Here is a 22,511-nt window from a genome sequence, read left to right on the forward strand (position 1 = left end):
ACAAGCTCACAAAACCAGGTATTTTGAAGTTGTCTAGCTGAGATTAGTAACAGATGGTGAGTCATGCCTGTACCTCAAGTTCAAAAGGTCTGTGGATTGCCCTCTCTCAGCCTTTTGTAGAGCAGAAGAGGCACAGAATTTCTTGAAGAGTTGAGCGACCAGAAATGCTTAGACTTGTCACGACCCTTTCCCAGCTGACAGTCCTCAGCCGCTCACTGTGGGCTTCCTGCATGCAGACAAGGCTTGGATTGTCCTTGGCGGGTTTGCATATTCATGTTGGACCTAAGGCCATCACCTGGGTCTGTCTTCACCATTTCCCCCACCGCTTCTTCTGTTCTCCTGGTCCTGCTGCCTCACTGGATTAGATAACTGATCCAGCAAAAGAAATACCAAATAGCTCTAACAGCAACATGAGTGGGAACTACTTCAGTAAGAAATAGTGCTGATTTTAAAACACTGATGCTGGTGTAAATCTAGCTTTTAACATCTCATATAATCTGTTCAATGTTAGTAAAGTACTTGGAGAGAGCTGCTATTCTGATGGCAGAAATTTGGTTATGGTACACAGAAAATCCCATTAAAAGTACCTCTATGTACATTAAAAACTCATGAGGAGTCTTCAAACAATGTAGTAACTTCAATTACTTGTTTAAGTATCTGTATTTATTGCCAATTATGATGCTTCTTCAACTTGAAATATTTTTTCTCAGGTGTATCACCCTGATATGGAAACCTACTTCAGTGGATATGATGGATCAAAATATATTATGCAGCCATGGTTGAAAAAACTCTACCCTCATGACTGAGTACTTCAGTCTCTGTTCATACAACAGATGTCCTTTTTAAACCTGAGCAAACAGACACCAAGATAAAATGTGTATTTTTTCCTTTGATGAAATAAAACATTCCTAAGCAGTTTTTATGTTGAACACTCAATTTTGTTAGAAGCGAATGCATTGCATGTTCAGTTTGCCACGATGCAGCAATAAGGATTCATTTCCTTCCAGTTTTGGGAGGAAAGGTGTAAATGTAGCCCAGTTTCAGCAGGAGTACCAAACATTTGGCACATCAAATATATTGTTGTTTTACAGGGGCCAGGGAACAAAATAAGCAGTTGTGAACTGTACTTTCAGAATTAATTGTAACATTAATTTTAGGGGACAGACTTACCATAAAAATGAAGTAAAAAAAAAACATCAAAAAACTTAAGAAAGCATAAGAATTTTATTATGAAAATGTGTAGGATTTGAAAGTTTCTAGAGCAACTTGTTTCTTCTGTTTTCTTTTCCCTTTATCTCAAACACAGCAAACACTCTACAAGAAGCATAAGCAGTAGCATTCTGGATTCTTTCCTGCAGAGTCTGTGAATCAGCAGAGTGTGACAGGTGACTGTCTATGTGGCCTCCCCATTCTTTTGTTTCTTCCTCTTTTATCAATAAAGGTTTTCCCAATGCCTGGCCAAACAGTCGACAGACTTCCTGGGCTTTCCGGCGTGTGTTTCCAACAGCAGTGACACATACTTGACGGCTGAGAGGTAGAAGCAGCAGCACACTAACAAGCAGGGCCAACTGATGTACCAGTGTTCCTGCCAAGCTTTTTTTTTTTAACATCTCGGGTTTTGTAACTGCAGAGATGCTAAGGCATATCACCTTCTCCCAGCTTCTGGGCCACAGCTTGGGCATTGAGGGGAGAGTGTGTGGAGGAAATGTCAGCATCCTCACTAGTTCCGATGAGATCAAGCGTTTCCAACAGCTGTATGCTGCAGGCATCCACGCTGAGTCGCGCAGAGCAAGAGCTCAACCCTAGCTCCAGGCGTTTCAGTGGCTCAGCTACAAGGCACAGTAGCACCTGCTTAACCTCACTGGCCAGATTTCCTGATCTCCTGTAGATACCTCTGACATTCACTTTTGGCATCTCTGGAACCATTAAGAGCAGCTAATCAAACTTGCTTCTTGGACCAGGCAGTTCTTTCTTTAAAGAGGCAAAACCCCAGCCAAGACTAAACTTCCTTCTGTCCCTCCCACTTTGTGGGAGAAGCCTGGACTTTGAATAGTCAATGCTTAAAACATATCAAGATTGTGAGCTTCAGGGCAGCATGTTTCGATGCTGAGGAAGTGCCACACAGGGCTCTTTCCAGATCATGTCAGCAGCTAACAGTAACAGGAATTGGCAAGGGTACTTAAAATTATCAGCATCTGGTAACACACTTGCACCCTTATGAATAAATACAAATGAACTCTACATATGATGATGCAATCAAAGCCAAATTCTGTTGACCTAAGATTCACAGCAGATTATACTCCAGTGGAAATCAGTGGGAAAATATTTTTATTACATTCTGCTTTTGCACAGGGACAAGTTCTATCTTCTAGGCTGAACAGCATTAATTTATAAGTTATACTTAAATACTGAAATCTCTAACATGAATATTAATAGGTGTGAAGGAAACTACTTGCTCCCATTGCAAACAGCATAAATTATGTATTCATATTAACTGAGGCTGTAAAATTTGTGGTGTGTGAGAGAACTTACCGAAGGGTATCTATGGCTTCTGGTGTATGGTAGAAATGAGGTGGATTGATGGTAACAGAGGTTCCTAATTTTTCAATGAGTAGATTGCAAACACTCTGCATTTTTCCAAAATCACTGAATATGATACAGACCTGGGAGTGAGTGAACACAGATATCACATGAGTAGTATTTTCATTTTCCACTACGACTCAACACTTTTATTTAAATCAGTATAAAGCCAGACATCTACAAGGTAAATAAACATACTAGTCCTGTATATAACTCCAACATTTATGAACTTGTAAGGCTTCTATACAGCCCTAGAGACTAGCATTAGGTTTGCAACAGAAAGAGGTTTATTAAATGGTTTAAAATGGAGGATTAAGAAATCGCTTTCTGAGGAAGTATGGCATTCTTGGTATGTAGACAATCTGAAGAATGAAATATGCTCTTTGGGGCACATGACTAGATGCATCCTGGTTCTTCCCTTTTTAGATTGCTAGATGTTAATTATGCAGAAGCTCAAGCAAAATGATGTGGAAAACATTGTGCATGAAGGAAAACTACATTTTACTTCCAAGTATTAGATTCAAGAGACCTGAGCTATGAGATTAAGCTAAGCTGAGCCCAGTTCAGCTTGCAGTGGGCTCCAAATCCTGTGTTTTCTGAACAGACTCACTGCAGTGCTGAGAGGGAGCTGGGCATTTCAGACTTGGATTAAAACAGTTTACACACCTAAGGTGTCTCTGGCTTTAAGAAGCATTAAATGAAGATGCATTAGGAACTCAGGTGCTTTTCCAAATGCTATGAAGCAGGCATCACTATCAGTCCTGGATCCAGAGCCCTACAGTTTTCCTGGTGGAAAGTCCAGGCAGGCAGCAATTTTCCAGGCAGGAGTCAGCTTTTCTCTGTGGCAGAGCTCAGCTGCCAGGACTGAAGCAATGACACTGAGCTGATACAGCATTCAGGAATCAGAAATCTTGGATCCCTAACTATTTTTCTGGAAAAACTAAAATCTCACCTTCACTTCCAGTACAGTGCTCTCACCATGAGTCAAGTTCACCTTCTCTCTTTATCCCTGACTCCCTTCTTTTTACATACTAATACAGCTTCCACAGGAGTGGAACAAAAAACCTGCAGTGAATTCTACTGCCAGCACCTGTGATATACAGTTACCCCTGTGGTTGCTGCAGTCTATGCATCAATCTACCCCAGTGAAGGGATATTACACAGAAATCCAAGTTACACCATGTCAGCTGCACTGCAGCAGCTTCCTGTGTGCATACCAGAGATTCACCCTGTGGAGAATGAGATAATTCAAGGAAGCTGAGTCTCTCAGTGAGAGAGGAGGGAGCTAACTCATATACATAAAAGGTAAAAAGTAGTTATTGACAATAATCACAAAGTAATTAATGCTCCCATCTCGTTACCCTTGATAGCCTTTTGGTGTAGTACCTAAACCTTATCCTGGCTTGGACCCTTGCACTGGTTTAGTGGCTCTGGAAAGCCCAGTGTCGATTGAACAGAGACTGAAGATGAGGCTATGCCTACATATTTTTCTTCAGTGGGAGTTTTTGCCATACATATAAAAAGCATACAACCCCCTGTGATGTTTTGCCAGAAAAGCGTCGCAGCTGTATTTTGTGGAAAGTCTCACTATGAGGACTGTCATAGTGCTTTCCAGATTGCCATCAGCATTTACAAGATTTGTTCCTTCTAGGGGATGAAACAAAACAATGATGAAACAAAACGGGTCTTAAGCAGGAGATAAATTGCTCAGACTGGGGCACTTCTGGGCACTCAGGAACTTTATTGTTAAAAAAGAAGCACTTGATCAGGTACCCTCAGGGGCAGAAAACAACTGAGCAATAACTGATTTTGCTGTCCCCCTCCTAAAAAAAATCCCAATTTTCATTTAGAGCTACATCTAATAAATTCCACTTACAGAGGATACTTGAACATTAAAATGCAAAGAAATGTTTTAACATCATCAGTTATTAAGGTTAAAAAGTGTGAAAAAGTAACATGAGGCTATGCAAAACTATTAGAGACATTCCAAGGTTTGGATAAGGCTGTAAATGACAAGAAATTATGGTTTATAAGGAGGCAGGTGTATTAAGAAATGCACAAAAACCAACATAATCTTCATCCTATCAGAACGCGTGTTGGTTTAACACAGCCTGGTTTTTGGTGGGGGCAGGAGAAAAGCTGCTCGAAACTTCTATGTCCAGCACAGAGCCAATCACTGAAGGCTCTGATGATGGGCAGGTTACCAGCCCAGTTAGAGAAGCTGGTAACTCCTCTGTGATGACATATTTAAGAAAGGAAAAAGCGCAGGAAGTTCTCCTTCTTCTCCCGAGGGGTGGTGAGGTGGCTGCTGGGGCCCTCCTGAGGGGCCATGTGGCCAGCAGTGAGAGCCATGGAGAGCAATTCCCCAATGCAGAGCCCAGACGAGATCAACCTCTCAACTGAAACTTACAGACACCAACTTCCTTCCAAGTCAGGGGAAAAAGGAAAAGTGAGGACACATGAGGAGAACCAACATGGTGGCACTGAGGTCAGTGAAAAACAAGGAGAGGGAAGAACTGCTCCAAGCACCGGAGCTGAGATTCTCCTGCAAGCCATGGTGAGGACTATAATACAACAAACTGGTTCCCTGTAATTCATGAGGTGCACAGGGGGTGCAGAGATCCAGGGGCAGCCCGTGAGGAAGAGTACTCACACTGGAGCACATGGATACTGAAAAGCTGTAATCTAGTGAGGAACTCAAACAGAGAGAGATGACCCTTGCTTTTAGAGCTAGAGGGAGAGAGCCTTCGCTTCCAAACTAGAACAGCTCATCCCTAACAGACTAAACCCCATGAACTAAAGTGAGCCATGCTAGGCAGTTCTGGGAAGACTGCTTGGCCCATAAGAGGGACCCACACTGCAGCAGGTTTGGGCAGGACTGCTGCTTGTGGAAGTTAAAACCACGCTAGGAAAGTTCACAGAGAACTACCTCCCGTGGGAATGATCCCACGGCACAGCAGAAGAAACTCTTTTCCTTAAACAAACTGAAGAAAGATTTTAAAGAAGTGAAATACTGACCAAAACCCCATGTTTTGTTTCCTTGCGGGGTCAGTGGAAAGAGGGAGGGACTGGGAAAGAAAGGTGTTCTGAAGGTTTGCTTTAGTTCTCATTACCTTTTTTACTTTTAATTCTGTTAATAATAAATCTTCCTTATACTGTTTAAGTTTTGGACCTGTTTTACCTTAAAGAATTTTTTTTTCAATAATCCTTATCTTGACTCATGAAAATGAAGTTTTCAATTCCCCTCCCCTGCTCAGCTATAGCAGAGGAAAATAAATAGATGATTTTTTTTCGTGGGTGCCTGGTGCTTAGCCAGCATCAAACCACGACAGAACATCATACAATAAGTGAACTGTTACGATAAAGATATTATAGAGCTTTGTGATCTTATACACAACTTCATTGTTCTGCATCTATTCCTTTGTTATAGCATGAATTAAAATTATCTCGTTAAGTTGAAAGTGTCTTGAATTCTTCATAATACTTTAAAATAGCTATTTGCCTGTGAATTCTTCAGTCTTCTAAAAATTCTTGACAGTAGACAAATGGTAAAGAGTTTATAGAATGAAGTAACACATGACTTCCAAGACTTTACATATAACACAGATATAATGGCAAACTCTTTAATAGAGAAGTGAGTGGAAGTGCGTTTTAAATTCATTTATATTGCTACAGTAGGCAAACATGCTGGTCAATGGAACTTCATTGGTTTATGAAGCTGCACTAATGAAACAAGGATATATGTAAAGGGAATGCAAGGAGAAACTAATCTCTGCATAAAGAGTGGCCACACTGCTACCGCAGTGTGCAGGGCAGCCAAAACAGCAGCACTGTGGCTGGATTCTTCCAGTTCCGACCCCCGGAACTGCAACCAACCACACAACTCTGGAACAGCAATTAAAGCTGGTCCAAGCTGCTTACAAATGAACACTAAATCCAAGCAATTAGCTTTCCACATATAATCCTTGTTGTATAAAACCTAATAGCAGAAGAGAGATAATTGGTTAAGTTACCACTTAAGACTGAAGTTGTAAGCCTAAGCTTGTCTGTAGCCTAAAAAATAATTCATATAATAATTAATAATAGTTTTATTAATTTTTAAGTACAGGTCATCTAAAAAAGAAGGTGATTTAAGCTCTCAAGGTAGCAGGTGTCTCCATGAGGAAGTTAAAATCATTCAGAACATGACACTGATGCACACCATTTTAAAATCCAAACTTTGTTCTCCAAATTCTCAATCATTTCTGTATTTATTGGTGTTATTTAGATGAGAGTATGACTTAAAGCAAGCAAACTAAGGAGGCTGAACCTGTTTAAGAGGACTGTAAACCACAGCTCTGTAAAACAGCTATCATTTTATTGCAGGCTTCCAGGTTTACTTTGTAAGATTACAATCTCTAAAGTTGCTGGGTAGTGATTAAAGTTTTATGTTCTAAAAAAATACATTAGCTAAACACACATAATTTCCCTCAGTGAATGTTTCAAGCACAGCATTTATTTCCTACTATGGCATGAATGGGCAAAAAAATATACTTCCTTTAGCAGACACTGAAGAAAATGGGATTATTCCCATATCTGCATTTCACAGAGCAATTTTTACCTACAGAATTCTGAGCCAATTGCCCAGGAAACAATGAACTTTGCTTTACCTAGAGCAAGCTGATGGCAGTTGTATAGAACAGACCCAAATCCAGGTCCTGTGCAACTGCGGCCTAAGCAGATCTTGCATTTGCTCCCAGTTCAAGGAGCTAAAATAATGAAAAAAATAAAAGCTGACCTGGGGAAAAAAAAATATTAACTGGGGCAGCTTTCTGAACCCACCAACTCCTTGCAAGACGCAGAGGGCAGGAAGGGCTGTGGGTGAAGGAGAGTTCAGAATTGTTGGTTTGCTCACATTGCCCCAGAACCAAATATGCCAGTCTGTAGCATCAGGTAACTTTTAAAAAGCACACATTCATCTGAGAAGAAAACAAGTTCTGCACACAACAGAAGACTGCAGCTGAACTCTGCTATAAACTGTAGTCATTAAATAGTTTTTTTGGACTATGCTGCCCTTATGCTCTTTGGTCTAAGAAAAGACAGTCTGCAAATTTTTACAGATCCTTGACACACTTCTTAGTTTTTTATTTTATTTTTATTTTTGGTTAGGTTGAATACATACCTCTGCTTCCATTTGGTAAGTATTTTCTACTCTACTAAAATCTTCTGTTACAGTCATATTTTCTTCCTAAAACAAAGTAGAGGAATATAATCTTAAAAGGCAGAAATTAAGCATCTGCTGTATGTACATGGTGTCCTATAAAAGCTGAACTGTTTTGGCATATTACTTATGACTTTGCAACAGAAATTTTGAATTTTCCATGCAAATACCTTCAGTTAAAAGCTAGGTGGATGTTAAAGACTTCTTGCATTATTCTAAGTCAGTTATAGAGTAGCTCTGTAATGTAATTTTGCTGCTATTCCCTTGAAGAGAACAAGTAGGTCATAAAAGTGGCTGCTAGGTAGAAGCTGTGTGTATTACTGTGTACCTGTAAATTTACCTGGTACAAAAAAATCTAGAAGCTTCAATTGTTTTTAGAAAGTTAGTATGTGAGAAGTGCTTTTTAGGCCCCTATTTTAAGGTATTTTAGCAGCAGCAGCTTGTAGCAAGGTCATATGAACAATGACTGAACAGCTATTATTCTGGCATAATGGTAACCCTTGAAAAAGGCTGTTCCACCAGTGATACCTCTGCATCAACAGCAGTTGCAGTTGTCAACAGAATGGCTGCACAGAGCACTAGCAAATCCTGTAGGACTTATAAATAAGGTACTGAACTTGTGAAGATACAGAATAACTGCAGTTACATGTGAATATTTGACTTGCTAGTGGTCTAACAGTCATGTTTCTATCACCCATTTTGCTCTGCAGTAAACAGTTTGATGGAACAATTTATTGTAAAATTACTCTAACATAGCAAAAATCACAGCCTGCAGTTTAATTGTAACTTTGCATGTAACACCCAGGAGCTGCAGTAAAGCAGATACTCAGCCTTCCAGACACTGAAGAAGTTTTATTTACTAAATTTATTTGCATAGGAAATATTTGCCTGCAATGTTGGCACATTTCAAAAGATCTTTGTGTCCGAATACTTCCTACAGACGCTCAAATCTTCAAGTTTATCATGTAGCATGCCTGCATGCATGTTTATGACATTAACCATGAAAAGCATTTTCCTTTTAAAACATTATATGGTTTTATTACCACTGCACAGCAGTCTACAAAAAACTGGAATTTCAAAATTTGTATCATGATTGATTGGTACTGCTCAAATTCAAGCACAACAGTCCTATTTTTAGATATTTTCAGATAATCTTTTCTAGTAAGGGCAAGGATTAGTAAGGGCCAGTAGTCCATAAAAGCTCTATTTTTTCTTTTATGTGGCTGGCTGTGGTTTGCTAAAGAGTGATCAAAACAGTCTAGCACCAACAGCTCATTTAATTTACAAAATGGTGCTAATCTTACAATTTATGATAGAATCCAATTACAATTGACAAGAAAGATTTTTTCCCCAGAGGTCTTGCATATCTTATAGAAATTACCATGCAGAAAACACAAACTTCTACAACTTGTACCTTACAGAAATAACTGTGCTGTAACACAGCTGTAAACATAGAAAAAAGGCATTTGTTTTCCCCTGTCCCCTCTCCCTAATCCTTTTTAAAAACAGGTTCTCTTTCCTGCTGAGCAGATCCAAGCCTTGGAATTTGGCTGTGCCCTCCCAAGGTTCCTGTGTATTTAAGGACACTGCCATCCTGTGGCACCAGGTGCTATGGCAAGATCAATATTATGAAGTGCAAGATAATTTTGTACCATGTATTACAATATTTCCTTCACAGCTAATTTTAATCCCACCAAATTTGACAGTAGCTGTATGTGTTACTGAAGATAAATGGATGAAATAATTGCTGAAGTCATAACAAGGTGGCCTTCTGTGATACATTTTCTGTTTGATACTTCCCTTTGTGACTGTGTTCACACAAAGATATGGAAAAGACAGGTGGGAGGCAACAGGAATTTAAATTGGAATCAAGACTGAGATTAGTTCAAAAGCAAAAATCTTTCTTCCCTACTGTTTATGTCTACTATTCATATTTTGTCTGAAGAAATACCAATTTGATTACAATAGCCACAGAAGAAATAGTTTTCACTGTGACTTAGGGAAAGCTGCACTTACGATGTGTCAGGTGTTCTGGACACCTGGAATAACTTTCTCCATTTTCTAAATCTGTGGACCAAGAATCACAGTAAAAAATTAAATGAATATAACAACATTGGTAACTCAATTACCCCAGAAGCCATTGAACAACCCTTAACAGAATCGCACTTGAATTCTGCTTATAAAGCCTATTTTCTATGTGGCATCACATCACTGCTGCAGGCACTCTAAAATAAACACAGATGAAAAAGATAGTCAATATCCCATCGAGCTTATAACATCAAGTCTAGAAATGTGCTTTGCTTTATATTTTCACTCTTTTCAACTGAAGACAACCTTATATAGCCCTTTCTCCTATCTGCTACTTCTGAACAATGTCTTAGTCACAGGACCATTGTGCCCACCCTCATGACACCGACTGTTTATAGGAATGACTGCCCTTTCCCCCAGAAGAGAACAAGGAAAAGAATAAATGGGTAAGTTAGCAAAAGCACACTTCAAGGAGGCAAGTATGTAACAACACACTAAGAGAACAGCCAATCTGCACATAAAATTATGTGTTCTGCTCCCGGTTAATGACTTAACAAAACTGTGAGACCTTTTTATGACACAAAAGCCAAGCCTTAGCAAGGGAAAGTGTTTATAGTTTGGAATGTACACTAATGCCCGTTGGGGAAGCTATGCTGATATGTGTAACTGTAAATAAAAAATATCTGGAGATACTTGAAAATGTCTCCTAAAATCTACTTGTACATTTGAACTGATATATGCAGTATAACTTTACCTTATGAAAAATAAAAATATCTGAACAATCAAAAGAGTTAGCTTCTTCCATCTGATCATGGCATTTTTGTTCTTAGCACTATGGAAATGGTTAATGAGAGCCTTGATTTATGCTCCTGTCTCCTGACAGTCATCCACAGTGTCTCCAGATAGTTAAGGATGGTGAGCACCTTCTGGGATTGGGTAGCTGTGCTCCAGCCTCTCATCGCCCCACTCTGTCTGGTCTGTTTGGCATGTGATGACAGAACGATAACCCAAAAACCTATGGTGAAAAAGTTTCTGCTGCCTAATGAAGAAATAACAGAAGTATATGTAACAGTTATTACAAGAAAGACAAAAAGCATATTTGTACTCAGCAAATGCAGGGTACTTTGAAGGTATTTCTTTAAATACATGGTAATATAAAAAAAGTGATGCCTTACAAAGGTTTTTACCTTCATTCAGGGATATATTGACATTGGAAGGTTTTGCAACTGAGTGAGCAAACTTTAAAACCTTTCTTTAATTGACTGTATGGATGTGCATCCATAACTGTGACTCCTGAATAAGTTTTGAAATATGGAGAATATTGTACATAAATCCAAGGTTATATCCCAGTACAGACAATCTCTAACCCAGAGCTACCAGGTATAGTTTGCTAGATGGTCTGGTTCATTCACTAACACTCTGACAGGTACAACAAATATTATCACAGTTATTTTAAACAAGGTGGCTGATGCCAATTGTTAGATATAGCCATTAAAGGAAACAAGTGTCATCTCCACACCACTCCCCAAATAAATCATAGGTGGCAAATATAAAATCAGTTTGCTTCTAGAGAAAGAGAAGAAAATGTTACTTTTGAGCGGCTGGGCTGATTAAGAGAGATTGCTTTGAAGGTTGCAGGGAAAGTAAAATCAATGGGGAAACCACATTCTGTGCTCTGAAGTGCTGCCTATACTTACAGCACTCTATAAATAAATGCCACTATGTGCATCTCTTTCTGATTAAAATCCTGTGTAAATGTATATGGAAATCAGGTGCTGCCCCCAGGCATCCTGACAAACTGCTAATGCAAGCTCCTGCTGCTGCAAAGGTTATGCACTTCTGATCTCACAGACTTCCTACTATAGCAACAATAAGGGTTAAGGAAATTGTTCTGTGGATCAATTAAAAATAAATATATAGCATAGTCAGATGATTTCTAAAGAGGCCTTAGATAAGCTTGCAACAATGAGAACCATACGGAGATTGTGAAGAGAGATTAATTTTACAGTTGTCTAGAATGGTATTAGCTACAAGTGAAGTTAGCAAACGCAGTTAAGAACAAATTGCCAGCAGTGAGAGTTGTTAGTGGAAAAGCTGCAAGGCAAATAAAAGCTCCAGCAGCAGAGTGATTTAAAACTGGATGGAACAAAGCACTAAAAATTATACCGTGGGGAACTACTCTGAAAAAAACCCCAACTTCATGTTGTTTTTCTCAGAGTTCCCTAGAGCTAACACTTTGCTAACACTGAGAAACCCACAACTCAAGCAGCATTTCGCAGTCTCTAAACTAAGTAGAAAGAACATTTCCATTCTCCAACACACAGCATCTCTGAAACAGAAAAAGATTACCGTGAAATTATTGTAACTATAATAAGACACTGAATGCTCTCACATTGTAAAAACAGCCCACTCTCCATCCTGCTTGCCTGCTCACATTACATTTCTGAACCTGACTGTATAAACCCAAATAAAACCATTTGTTTGTCCAAGTCATACTTCAGTTTGCAATTATTTTTTCCATCCTGGAGTGGTGCACATGGCCCCTCTAAAGCACACTCACCTAATTAACACCCTGCCTACTCCTATTGTGTGCCATCCACCACGTGCTGGATGCTCCAGGCTATCCCAATTCAATCAGTCTCAAGTCAAAACTGGAAGTCAGTTGTTCAGATTCACTGTAAGGTAAATATCTGCAACTATCTTTTCAAATCTAGCCACGCTCTGAAGAGCTATTTAATTACAGTCTGGATGAAAATGCCCCATAATTGGATAGCTCACCATGATGGCAGGCACAAAGTTTATCATTTTGTCTACTAATAAAAATGAAGGCATGCTGAATTGCTATATTTTCTCCCATTCCTCTTAAAATCCACCACTTTAAACTTCTGTTAACTCCCTTAATAGAATCTGAAGAGATTCAACCTGTAATCCTGTATAAAAATGCACCAGTTTTGGCGGAACGAGTCATCCTGCTGGCAATGGAACCCATGACAAATGCTGCCTGTGACAGACATGCACCTAGCCATGATCACATACCTAGCCCAGAGGAGCCTCCATGTCTCCTTCCCATCTAGTCTCAGGGCTGCAATATGAGCTTTTTCAGGGGCTAAGTAGTCTTTTTTATTGCCTTCTTTATTCCTGAACAATTTGTATAAATACTAAAGCGACAGCATAACAGTTTAAAAAGAAAACAGGTAATACTATTTTGGGGAAATGAAAAGTTGGAACCAGTATTTATCTCCAAAAGCAGGCAGCACCTGAAATGTGGGCATGCAATTTCACTGTGGGCACATCACTGTTTAGGCTGAGTAACTTACTCTCTTACTTTGCATTTACTAACACTGACTTGCACTGTAACATCATGCAGTATCAGGAAACCCTTCTGCAATTCTTTTTTACTCCACTGAATAATCTGGTGTTCATAGCAGACTCTATCATCTCCCTTTTTCCCCAGCTTATCTCTGAACACACTCAAAAGGCACAAACTTCCTAGGGAACTTCAATAACAGGTAACTTTCGAAAGCAACTACTTATTCCAAAAAGATCAGGGTTGTTTTTCCTGTTTTTAAGGGCCCTATGTGTAGAACACCGTCCAAAACTCTTTTGCGAAATCCAAAAACATCATCAGCATAATTGTTAGGACAAACATCACCCTTATGGAGCATTTACTGTTTGGACAAAGCTTTAAATGCAAGACTATGCTTTTTTCATTGTTGCAAAATTACTTCCTGAGGCTAAAAAACTTACTGTGGTAAAGGAACTTTTTGGGTCCCCAAGGGGCTTCTGTCAATTCAGCTATCGTGATCATATTCCATGTTTTCAGAACCTCTCTACTTAAGTGAAACAAGAAAGAGGGAAAGAGCTCTGTACGTATTTGTTGCTGAGCTCTGGTAATCACATAGTTACTCTGACACAGATACAGGTTATGTTGCTGTGTACAACTTTATCGGTTTCATCTGCATGCACGGGCGAATGCTGTATAACACGACCAAATCACATAATTAGGTTGGAAAAGACCTCTGGGATCATCGAGTGCAACCTATGACCGAACACCACCACGTCAACTAGACCATGGCACTGAGTGCCACGTCCGGCCTTTCCTTAAACGCCTCCAGGGACGGCGACTCCACCACCGTGGGAGTCGAAGCAGGATGGCTTTCACATGCTAAACAAGAAACCTGTTGGAAAGCCGGGGTAGCGACATTTCAGCTTTTCCCCTGAGGCGGGCATGGCTGCAGCCTTCCAAAGACAGGCAGGCTTTCGCAGCAGTGCCCCGCGGTTCCCGAGGCAGAGGGCCGAGAACTCCAAACCTTTCGCTCCCGGGCTTCCCGCCGGCACCAAGGCCCTCCGCGGGCCCTTTCCTCAAGGCCGCCCCGGCGGGACGGCACCGCACCCCGCCGGCTGCCGAGCGGAACCTGGGAGGTCCCGGAGACCGGGAACTGCCCCAGGGACCGGGAACTGCCCGCCCGCTGCCCTCCTCGCCCTCCCTCGGGGGGACGCCCCGGCGCCTCAGCAGGCCCTGGGCGGCGGAGCTCACCGGGACTCCGCGCAGGCGGGCACTGTGGGCGATGTACTGCAGCCGGCGGGACACGCTGCTCCGCGCCGCCACGGCCGCCTCCTTGCGGCTGCCCAGCCGCAGAGACACCCGCGCCCGGTCCGGGCGGGCGCTCAGCTCCGCGCTGCCGCTCACATGCACCTCCCGCCCGGGCAGCGCCGCGAGCCCGGCGCGTCCCTCTGGGGCCGGGGCCGGAGCCGGGGCCAGGTCGAGCTCGGCGAAGACGCGTGAGGGCGGCGGCGCGGGCGGCGCCATGGCTGTGGCTATGGCGGCCCCTCACGGCACCATGGCAACCCTGGGGCGCCACGTCACAGCGCCCTCCCGCTCCCGCCAGCCGCCGCGCGGGCCCGGAGCCGGCCGCTCCCGCCGGCATCGGCAGCGGCGCGGCGGCCACAGAGTTGGAAAAGACCTCTGGGATCATCGAGTGCACCCTGTCAACTAAACCATGGCACAGAGTGCCACGTCCAGTCTTTCCTAAAACGCCTCCCGGGATGGCGACTCCTCCATCTCCCTGAACCTTCAGAGTCCCTTCTGATTTATAACCACCCTTTCTGTGCAGAAATTCTAACTCATGTCCAACCTAAACCTCCCTGGTGCAGCTTAAGACTATATCCTGTCCTGTCGCTGGTTCCCTGGGAAGTCCCTCCGCCCGTCACCGAGCAGGCTCTGCCATGGCAGTGTCCGAGGGTGGCACCCAGCCGTGAAAATGACCAAGGCCAGGACAAGATGACAAGGTTCACGCCCTGGCCCAAGCAGGGTCAGCCAGAGCAGGTTGCCTAGGTCCATATCCAGTTGCATTTTTAGTATTTCAAAGGATGGAGACTCCAGAACCTCTGCGAGCAACCCAAGTCAGTGTTTGACCATACTCAGAGTAAAAATACAGGGGTTTTATGTTCACCTGGAGTGTCATGTGTTTTAATCTGTGTCCGTTGTGTCCTGTCACGGGGCAGCACTGAAGACGGTCTGGCTTCCTTGTCTTCCATCCATCAGGCGTTTATATATAGACTGATAAGATCTCCCTGATTCCCTGATCTTTCTCCAGGCTGTAGTTCCAGCTCTGTCAGCCCTTCCTCATAGGAGACATGCCCCAGTCCCTTCATCATCTTCATGGCCTTTTGTTGCACTCTCTCCAGTATGTCCATATCTTCCTTGTATTGGGGAATCCAGAAAACATTCCAGGTGTGCCTCACCACTACTGAGCAAAGGATCGCCTCCCCTGACGTGGTGGTAATGCTTCCCCTAGTCCCGCCCAGGATGCAGCTGGCCTGCTTTGCCACGTGGGTGCATGATCCACCTGTTGTCCTTTTCTGCTTTCCAGCCACTGAAGCCCCAGCGTGCACTGGTGCACAGCGTTGTTTCTCCCCCAGTGCAGGTTTTGGTGTTTCCCCTTGCTGAAATTCATGAGATGTTTCTCAGCCCAGTTCTTCAGCCAGTTGGAGTGACTATGAAATGAGTAGCTCAGTGATGAGCTCTCTACGTCTGGTCTTGTTTGTGTGAAGATTTTTGGGAAGGATATATCCCTCTGGATATGTCACCACTGTTTACATTTGTGGTACGTTGTGTTTTGATTACCTGAAAACTGTAATCTAGCATAGAGGCTGGAATGGTACTGTATCTTTATACAAGGTCTTGCAGGCTTCAGAATTCATGTGGCAAATATTGGAAAGTCTGTGTTACATGATACAGATAAATATTGCTATACTCTCCTCCTAGATAAAAACATGACGTGCAAAGATATGAAGATCTGATTTTACAACTCAGATGAAGATCCTTTGGAGGTGCCAGGAAGCAGAAATACTGAGGGAGTTGAAGCCCTGTCTTTTCCCCCCTTCATTACTCTGCTTGGTGTGGTGTATGCTTCACGTCCTGTTATTAGACAGCTTCTGTACAAATTTGCTTCCTCGTCATTACTATCACATTTTCCTTAAGAGGTATCAGTGACTTCTGCATGCTTCATGACTTTTGGAGTCTTCTGCCTTTGAATCTAGTTTTCTCTCCATATTTGCTGAACACTTAAAGCTTCAAATGAAACAGATTGAAGCTCTTAGGTATTCATTACCTCTGGAGATGACACTCTATGTTTCTCAGCAGGAACAACCAGAAGTAGAGACTCCTAAAATTTTGAGTGCAACTGACTTTGATCAAAGTTATATGACAAGACAAGGAAGAAGCTTGTAACAGAATCCAAAAATATCAGTGCCTAGGCACTTAAAATAAATCAATTTGAGAGCTTGCATGAATAAATTCTGGGCACTGCTGACTTTAAGAAACAAAATACAAAAAGGAAAATGAGTACAGAGGAAATTATAAATGTATATTCCTCAGAAATAAATTCTTTCTTTAAACAGAGAGTTAAGTGCTTTTGAAAGTAGTCTGTCACAGCTGTACTTACTTTTTTTTTGTTGTCATTTTGTTTTTGTTTAGCCAAGATGTTTATAGAGGAATTACTTAAATATGTAATAGTATCAATTGACATACTCTAAGTATTGAATGGTGCTTATCAAGAAATTGTTAATAAAGCTTTTAAAGAACTCTTGGATAATGTAATGAAGCCAAATTGTGTACTCTCTATTTTTTTTTTCATATTCAAGATAATTCTGATTTAACCACTGATTAAAAATTATTTGCCTTTTTATGAGACAGCCCATATCAAACAAAATCTGTTGCAGTATTTATACTCAGTATGTAGATATGCAATGGAATCTCATAAGTGTTACTTCAAAATTCAGTGCTGTGTGATCTTTAAACTTTGGGGAACACAGTGTGTCTTGTAGAAATATTGCATAAAGGTATCATATTTAAGAGCTTAATTGGATAAATCCCAAAAGATCTTTGTAAGGCCAAATATAAAATTACCTGAAATGCAAACTAATCTATGGAAAAAGACTTTTCTGTGAAACAAGGTCAAATGTTACTGAGTGGTTAGCATGCACTATAAGAACATCATACACTAGGGATAATTTAATTACTATAGCCACATTTCTGCTTTGCACTCTTTAAAGATACATTGCAAAGCTTAAGTTTACGTGTATTGAGAGAGTCTGTCACTCAGAATTTGAATATAGAGACAAATCTACAGATAATAAGCTTTTCCTGACTTACATTTTGAGTAGGAGGCATCTTTGAAAATGGTGGATTAACCTGTTGTTTTAGTTGGAAAAGCTAATTTAATTGTGAATATCATTCTGCTAACTTATCGTTGAATTAAGAAATTGAAAACTTAACTACAGACTGTGAAGAAATAGAGACGGTGCTAAATTGTGTGTGGGATTTGGTTTTTTCCTTAGGAAACAGATGGTTTTATGTTCGGATCTATTTCTGTATGGTAGCAGTGAAAAGCTACATTGATTATGACTTTTAGCAATGGAGCTGGATTTGTTTAGTGAGGTAAGATTTTTAAGGTTTGGAATGTGTCTGATGAGGAAATCTGTTACAGCTGCTGCCAAATGCTATTTTTGTGAGAGGACAATTTGCAGTAGCGATGTTGACTGATGTCCTTCTGTGTTCATGTGTCTCAGCTCTTGACTTAGCGTGCTACAAAACATTTAATGAATGGAGGCCCTGTGCTCTACTCATGCATACTTGGTTATTCCTTGCTATGTTTTTATGCAAAATCAGTCTGTCACTCACTTCTTACATGGCACTGACAGTCACTCTGTAGGGCAAATAAATATCCCATGTAAGCCTGGTTCGTTACCTTTTCAGAACCATACAAAACTCAAAATTAAGAAGGTTAGAGCCAAGCAGATGGAAAATAATCCTTCAAAATGTAAAGTATTTTTTGGTCAGAATTCTAAATTACTGAATTCTTAATAATGAACACCAAAGAGTTCTAAACTTTTACTTGAGTATCTGTTATCTTTTAAGAGGAAACATGGAAGAAAAAGAGACCAACACTAGTAGCTCTGTCCCTGTTGGTGTTTCATTTTCAAGATAAAAATTTACTGGATAAGATGGAGCCAATGTAGAACTTAGATGATTTCTGTGAAATCTCCTATATTAAGGACATATGTGTCCTTGGGAAGCTTTTTTCGCCTCATGAACTAATGAGAAAAACAGACTTGCTGAGGCTTGAGAGGAACATACTAAGGCTCACAGGAGTCGAGGCTGGTAAGGTTTTCCTTTTACGACATACAAAAGTCTACAGAGAAATGAAAATGCCTCCAGTCCTCTGACTTTGGCTGTGCCTCCAGAATTTCCAAGGGCTGTTAATGATTTTTGTAGCTCAGGATGTCAGTCCATGAGTCTCTGCTCTGGATGTCACTTGCTGGAAGACACTCCAGAATATGCAGCCAGAGTAGAGGAAGTGGCTGTATTGCTGGAAAATATGAACAGATTCATCACATTTTTACTTTCCTTTAAACAGGCTTCCTCCTAACTAGTGATTTGACAAGATAATTTGTTTTGAAGGTAACTCCATACAAAACTACTGTCTCAAGCTAAGTGCAGATGTAATCTGACTTTTTCTAGTTTTAAATTGGTCCCGTTAATATAAGTGGAGATTTCTTTACTCTGCTTTTCAAAGTGAACTTTAACATATAATGTGAGCAATTATCTTGTTCTATGATTGCAGTTAGCTGTTGGTGTTGATTTAATCTACTGATTGAAAGCCCATAGTACAAAAAAGAAGTAATTACATCATTCTTGTCCGTTCCTGTAAAAGTGTAAAGAACTTAATACAGTTCAGTTGCTTAATTCAGTTGCTACTGAAATCAGTTAATAGACTGGTTGTCTCCAGTCATGACTGAATGAAACCCTAAATCATGGAACATACTGACATTAATAATGCTGTCAGAGAGAAAGGTTTAAGAGTAGTGGAACTAAGATTTAAATCTGTTCTCTCTGGTAGATATCACTGAAATGTCTTATGTTCTGTGCTCAGCAGCACCTAAAATTGTAAAAAGTCACAGTCGCTGTTCAAAGACATGAACATTACAGAAAGGCTAAGTGGCTCCTTGAAGTCGTTTTCAGTATTCCATTTGCAAAGATTTATTCTCTGTAAGCAATAAATCTTTGCCAAAAATGTATGTTTCAAAAGAAGTAATATTTAAAAAATAAAATAAAATCATAAGTTGAAGACAGTCCTACGGAACATGATAATTAAAATGTAATTTTAAGATGCTGGCTTATAGTAAACACTTCATTAAAATTTACATGCCTAATAATTTTAATACAATTTATTTAAAATGTTATCTGAGCTTTTGTAAATTCGGAAGGAAAGAACATATATTTTCTCCAGTCTATAATTTTATATTTTGTTAGAAGTTCACGATAACTGTGAATGAACACACATGTATGCTTCTCATATAAAAGTGCTGCTAAACATCTGGGTGTTAATTTCCCACAAATACTCCTTTTTAGCAAGGCACTAAGTCTTGATAATTTCACCACCAAGAACCTGACAGTTATAGCAATTGTATGTTCAACAGGAACACTTTAAAGAAGCTTTGTGGAGGCAATCATAAAATTGAAGAGAATTATGGAATGTTAGAAATTAAGAAAAAAAAGTAATTCCTGTGCCCTGACCTCTGTAAAAGGCCACACAGCTTTCAAAAGTTTAGAAGTGAGCTTACCAAACTTTTTGAAGACTCTGTTGTCTTGATGGAAAGATTTCATATTATGGAGCACCTCCTGATGTTCTTGGGCAGATCTTTATTGAGTGATTATTCTGATTGATGAAAAATGATGACATTATGTGCCACCTGTATTAACAGAAAATGCAGACTAGAAGAGGCTGGAAATTAACAAATCTATTCTTTTACAAGCAGTCCTTGGCAGATTTTAGGCTACCCACTTCTAGAAACAACGTCTGATATTACAGTTTTTTTGCACATCCTTATCTGTCCTCACTGTCTCATGTTTGCATATGGCCTTTTGATTCAAGGAATGCACTGATTCAGCACTTAATTGTAATCAGCATCAAGGAAGAGACACTGAAGTCCACAGTCTCCCTCTTTCCACAAGCACAAGTCCTTAATATCAGTCAAGGTTCCTTCTGCACCATCTCTGTGACTTCTCTCTCTCACAGCTGGTTGCGGAGACCTTTGTCCCAGTTTCAAAATACAAAGGAAAGGAGTTTTAATCCCAAATAGATTTCTTCTTGGCACTCAGTTTCTAGATCCTGTTCTTTGCTGATGGGTATACTCTGGTTTACCAACAAGCCTTAAACTCTGAAGGGTCTGGGCCCAGGGCTGTTTTTTCCCCAGGACAGCTTCTATCAGTCCTATTCCTGAAATTTGTCTGCTCGCTCACAATTCTTCTAATGTAATGGAAATTACACAATGGAAAATAGATACATTTTAAAAATCAACGCTTAAATTTGTTTATCCAAGCTTGAATTGGGAAATATTTTTGAAAAACTTAAGAAATACTCCTTGTCTTTTTATTTATTTATTTATTTAATGATACTGAACCTGAACTACTGAACTTGAACTACACTGTCACATTACCATGACACAGAGAAAAAGCAGCTTCTTTTTCAGGAGGGAAACTTACAGTTTTATGTCTTGAAGCACAAAATTAATTGTGTATGGTATGCAACAACTGTTAGCTTTCATTAAATTACCCAGGCACCCATTATTAGATTTGACCCCAAAATTTGAATCACCTCTATCAAGGAAATCCATATTTTGACTGTACACAGGCTGAAGATTTTCTTTCCTTAGTCTTTCTTTCTTTCTCATCTTTCAGATGAGATCTTGCTATTGCACAGTTGGTGGAGGAAAAAGGTAAAGAATGGATCGCTTTAAATCTAGGCCAGTCACTGGGTGATCTTCATCTTTTCTAAAAGAAAAACAGTCGGTACATGGCATTGCCTCTTTTAAATATTTGAAATAAGATGTAACTTTAGTTTTGCTATGGATCTTCATAATTATTTAGGATTACTGTTAATTATGCCTATTGATCTGAAATAATAAACAACAAATGTGTAAAGTTGCATGTAGCAGATACTTTTAAAAAATATACACATCCAGAGATCAAGCTGTAAATGATGAAAGAAAGAGATGTGAGAATAGCTTTGGGAGGTGTAACAATTCAGATATTAGCTGAAATATGGTCTGCAAATGTGGATGCAAAACGGAAGCAGAGGTGGGAGGCTCAGACCATGGTGACTGACAGCAAAAGGCTGCATTTGCTTTTATGTACTCAGGGAGATGAAAGTTAGAACAGGTAGCGACACAGTGACAACCTTAAAAGAGTAAATGGAATGGTGTTAGAAATGTCTTCCTAACTTTGTGCCAACACTTTTTCTCCATGTTAGAATTTACTGGAAAAGGCAACAGAAAGTTATGTTCTTGCTTTTTCTTTCTTGTTTTTGCAAGCTGTCATTTATTACCCCTCAGATTTTCCATGATGAGAGTTCAAATTCTCACTTTTGAAGATGCTGGATATTCTCTATCCTCTAGGTTTTGCTTCCCTCCATTTCCCAGCTCACTCTACTCAATCCAACTGATGTGTTTTTCATCTTCTTCTTTACCTTTTACAGATTTTACCCACATTTCTTGAATTCTCTGGAGGGCTAAATTTGCTGTGTTACCGCCCTCTTCTTTATGTCCTTCCTCAGAAAATGTTGTCCTGGAAACCCTAACCCTGTTCCCTCAGAAAAGTTAAGCAGAATATTAAAGACTTGGAGTAGTGTTCAGACTATTACCCAATGGTGCAGAAGATTCACCAAGGTTTGGAAGAGAAGTAGTGCAGAGTGACTTGGAAGTGAGTAACTAAACACAGAAAGTAGATCACTCAGTAACTGAGATTTAAAGAAATGATATTTCAATAATTTTGCAAGAATGTCTGAGATAGTTTCAGAATATCCTCTGCAATTGAAACAGCAACTGTGTTAGTGGAAATCTAAGTGATACAGCAGGAGAAAAGCCAAATCACAGTTCAAAGATCAGCCAAGAGAAAATGTAAACAGGAGGAGTTGCCTATAAAAATGCTTCTGAAGAGCCCTGGAGGCTCCTTAATTAAAAAATGGCTAAATGCCAGAGAGAGAAAATGAGAACAGATAAGACCTACAGTGACAGTGGGACAATACATGGCAAATGCCAGAAAAACGGATGGCAGAGGAAGAGCTGTCAGAGTAGATGGTGCCAGGACAATAGTTCTAACTATGGGTAGAGAGGTCTATAATCTGAAAGCTTCATCTCA

The 22,511-nt window shown here is 40.3% G+C and overlaps 2 protein-coding genes and 1 long non-coding RNA gene across 6 annotated transcripts in view; 2 read left to right on the forward strand and 1 right to left on the reverse strand.

Moving 5' to 3' along the window:
- LOC138108512 (uncharacterized) overlaps positions 1–1,148 on the forward strand; it is an 18,850-nt gene extending 17,702 nt beyond the window's left edge. For both annotated transcript variants that reach the window (XM_069011290.1, XM_069011291.1), the window contains one exon: positions 711–1,148. In XM_069011290.1, coding sequence (XP_068867391.1) covers positions 711–806 — 96 coding nt within the window. In that variant the 3' untranslated portion in view covers positions 807–1,148. The remainder of the gene's footprint in view (positions 1–710) is intronic.
- The window catches only part of IRAK1BP1 (interleukin 1 receptor associated kinase 1 binding protein 1), a 21,960-nt gene extending 7,329 nt beyond the window's left edge, over positions 1–14,631 (reverse strand). For 2 of the 3 annotated variants that reach the window (XR_011149989.1, XM_069011289.1), the window contains exons 1-3: positions 14,346–14,631; positions 7,742–7,807; positions 2,533–2,663 (exon numbers count right to left, since the gene is read on the reverse strand). Coding sequence is in view for 2 of the 3 variants with exons in the window: in XM_069011289.1 (XP_068867390.1) it covers positions 2,533–2,663; positions 7,742–7,807; positions 14,346–14,618 (470 nt within the window). In the remaining variant the exon portion in view is untranslated. Of the gene's footprint in view, positions 1–1,205; positions 1,528–2,532; positions 2,664–7,741; positions 7,808–14,345 lie in introns of those variants that run through there. The other variant, XM_069011288.1, reaches the window with a different exon arrangement.
- Positions 14,632–15,708: 1,077 nt separating this feature from the next.
- On the forward strand, positions 15,709–16,910 carry LOC138107357 (uncharacterized). Its single transcript, XR_011149437.1, has 2 exons — positions 15,709–15,915; positions 16,077–16,910. It is a non-coding gene; the product is annotated as an uncharacterized lncRNA (long non-coding RNA).
- The last annotated feature ends 5,601 nt before the right edge of the window (positions 16,911–22,511 follow it).

Source organism: Aphelocoma coerulescens, chromosome 3 (genome assembly GCF_041296385.1).
Source record: "Aphelocoma coerulescens isolate FSJ_1873_10779 chromosome 3, UR_Acoe_1.0, whole genome shotgun sequence".
Lineage (NCBI taxonomy): Eukaryota > Metazoa > Chordata > Aves > Passeriformes > Corvidae > Aphelocoma > Aphelocoma coerulescens.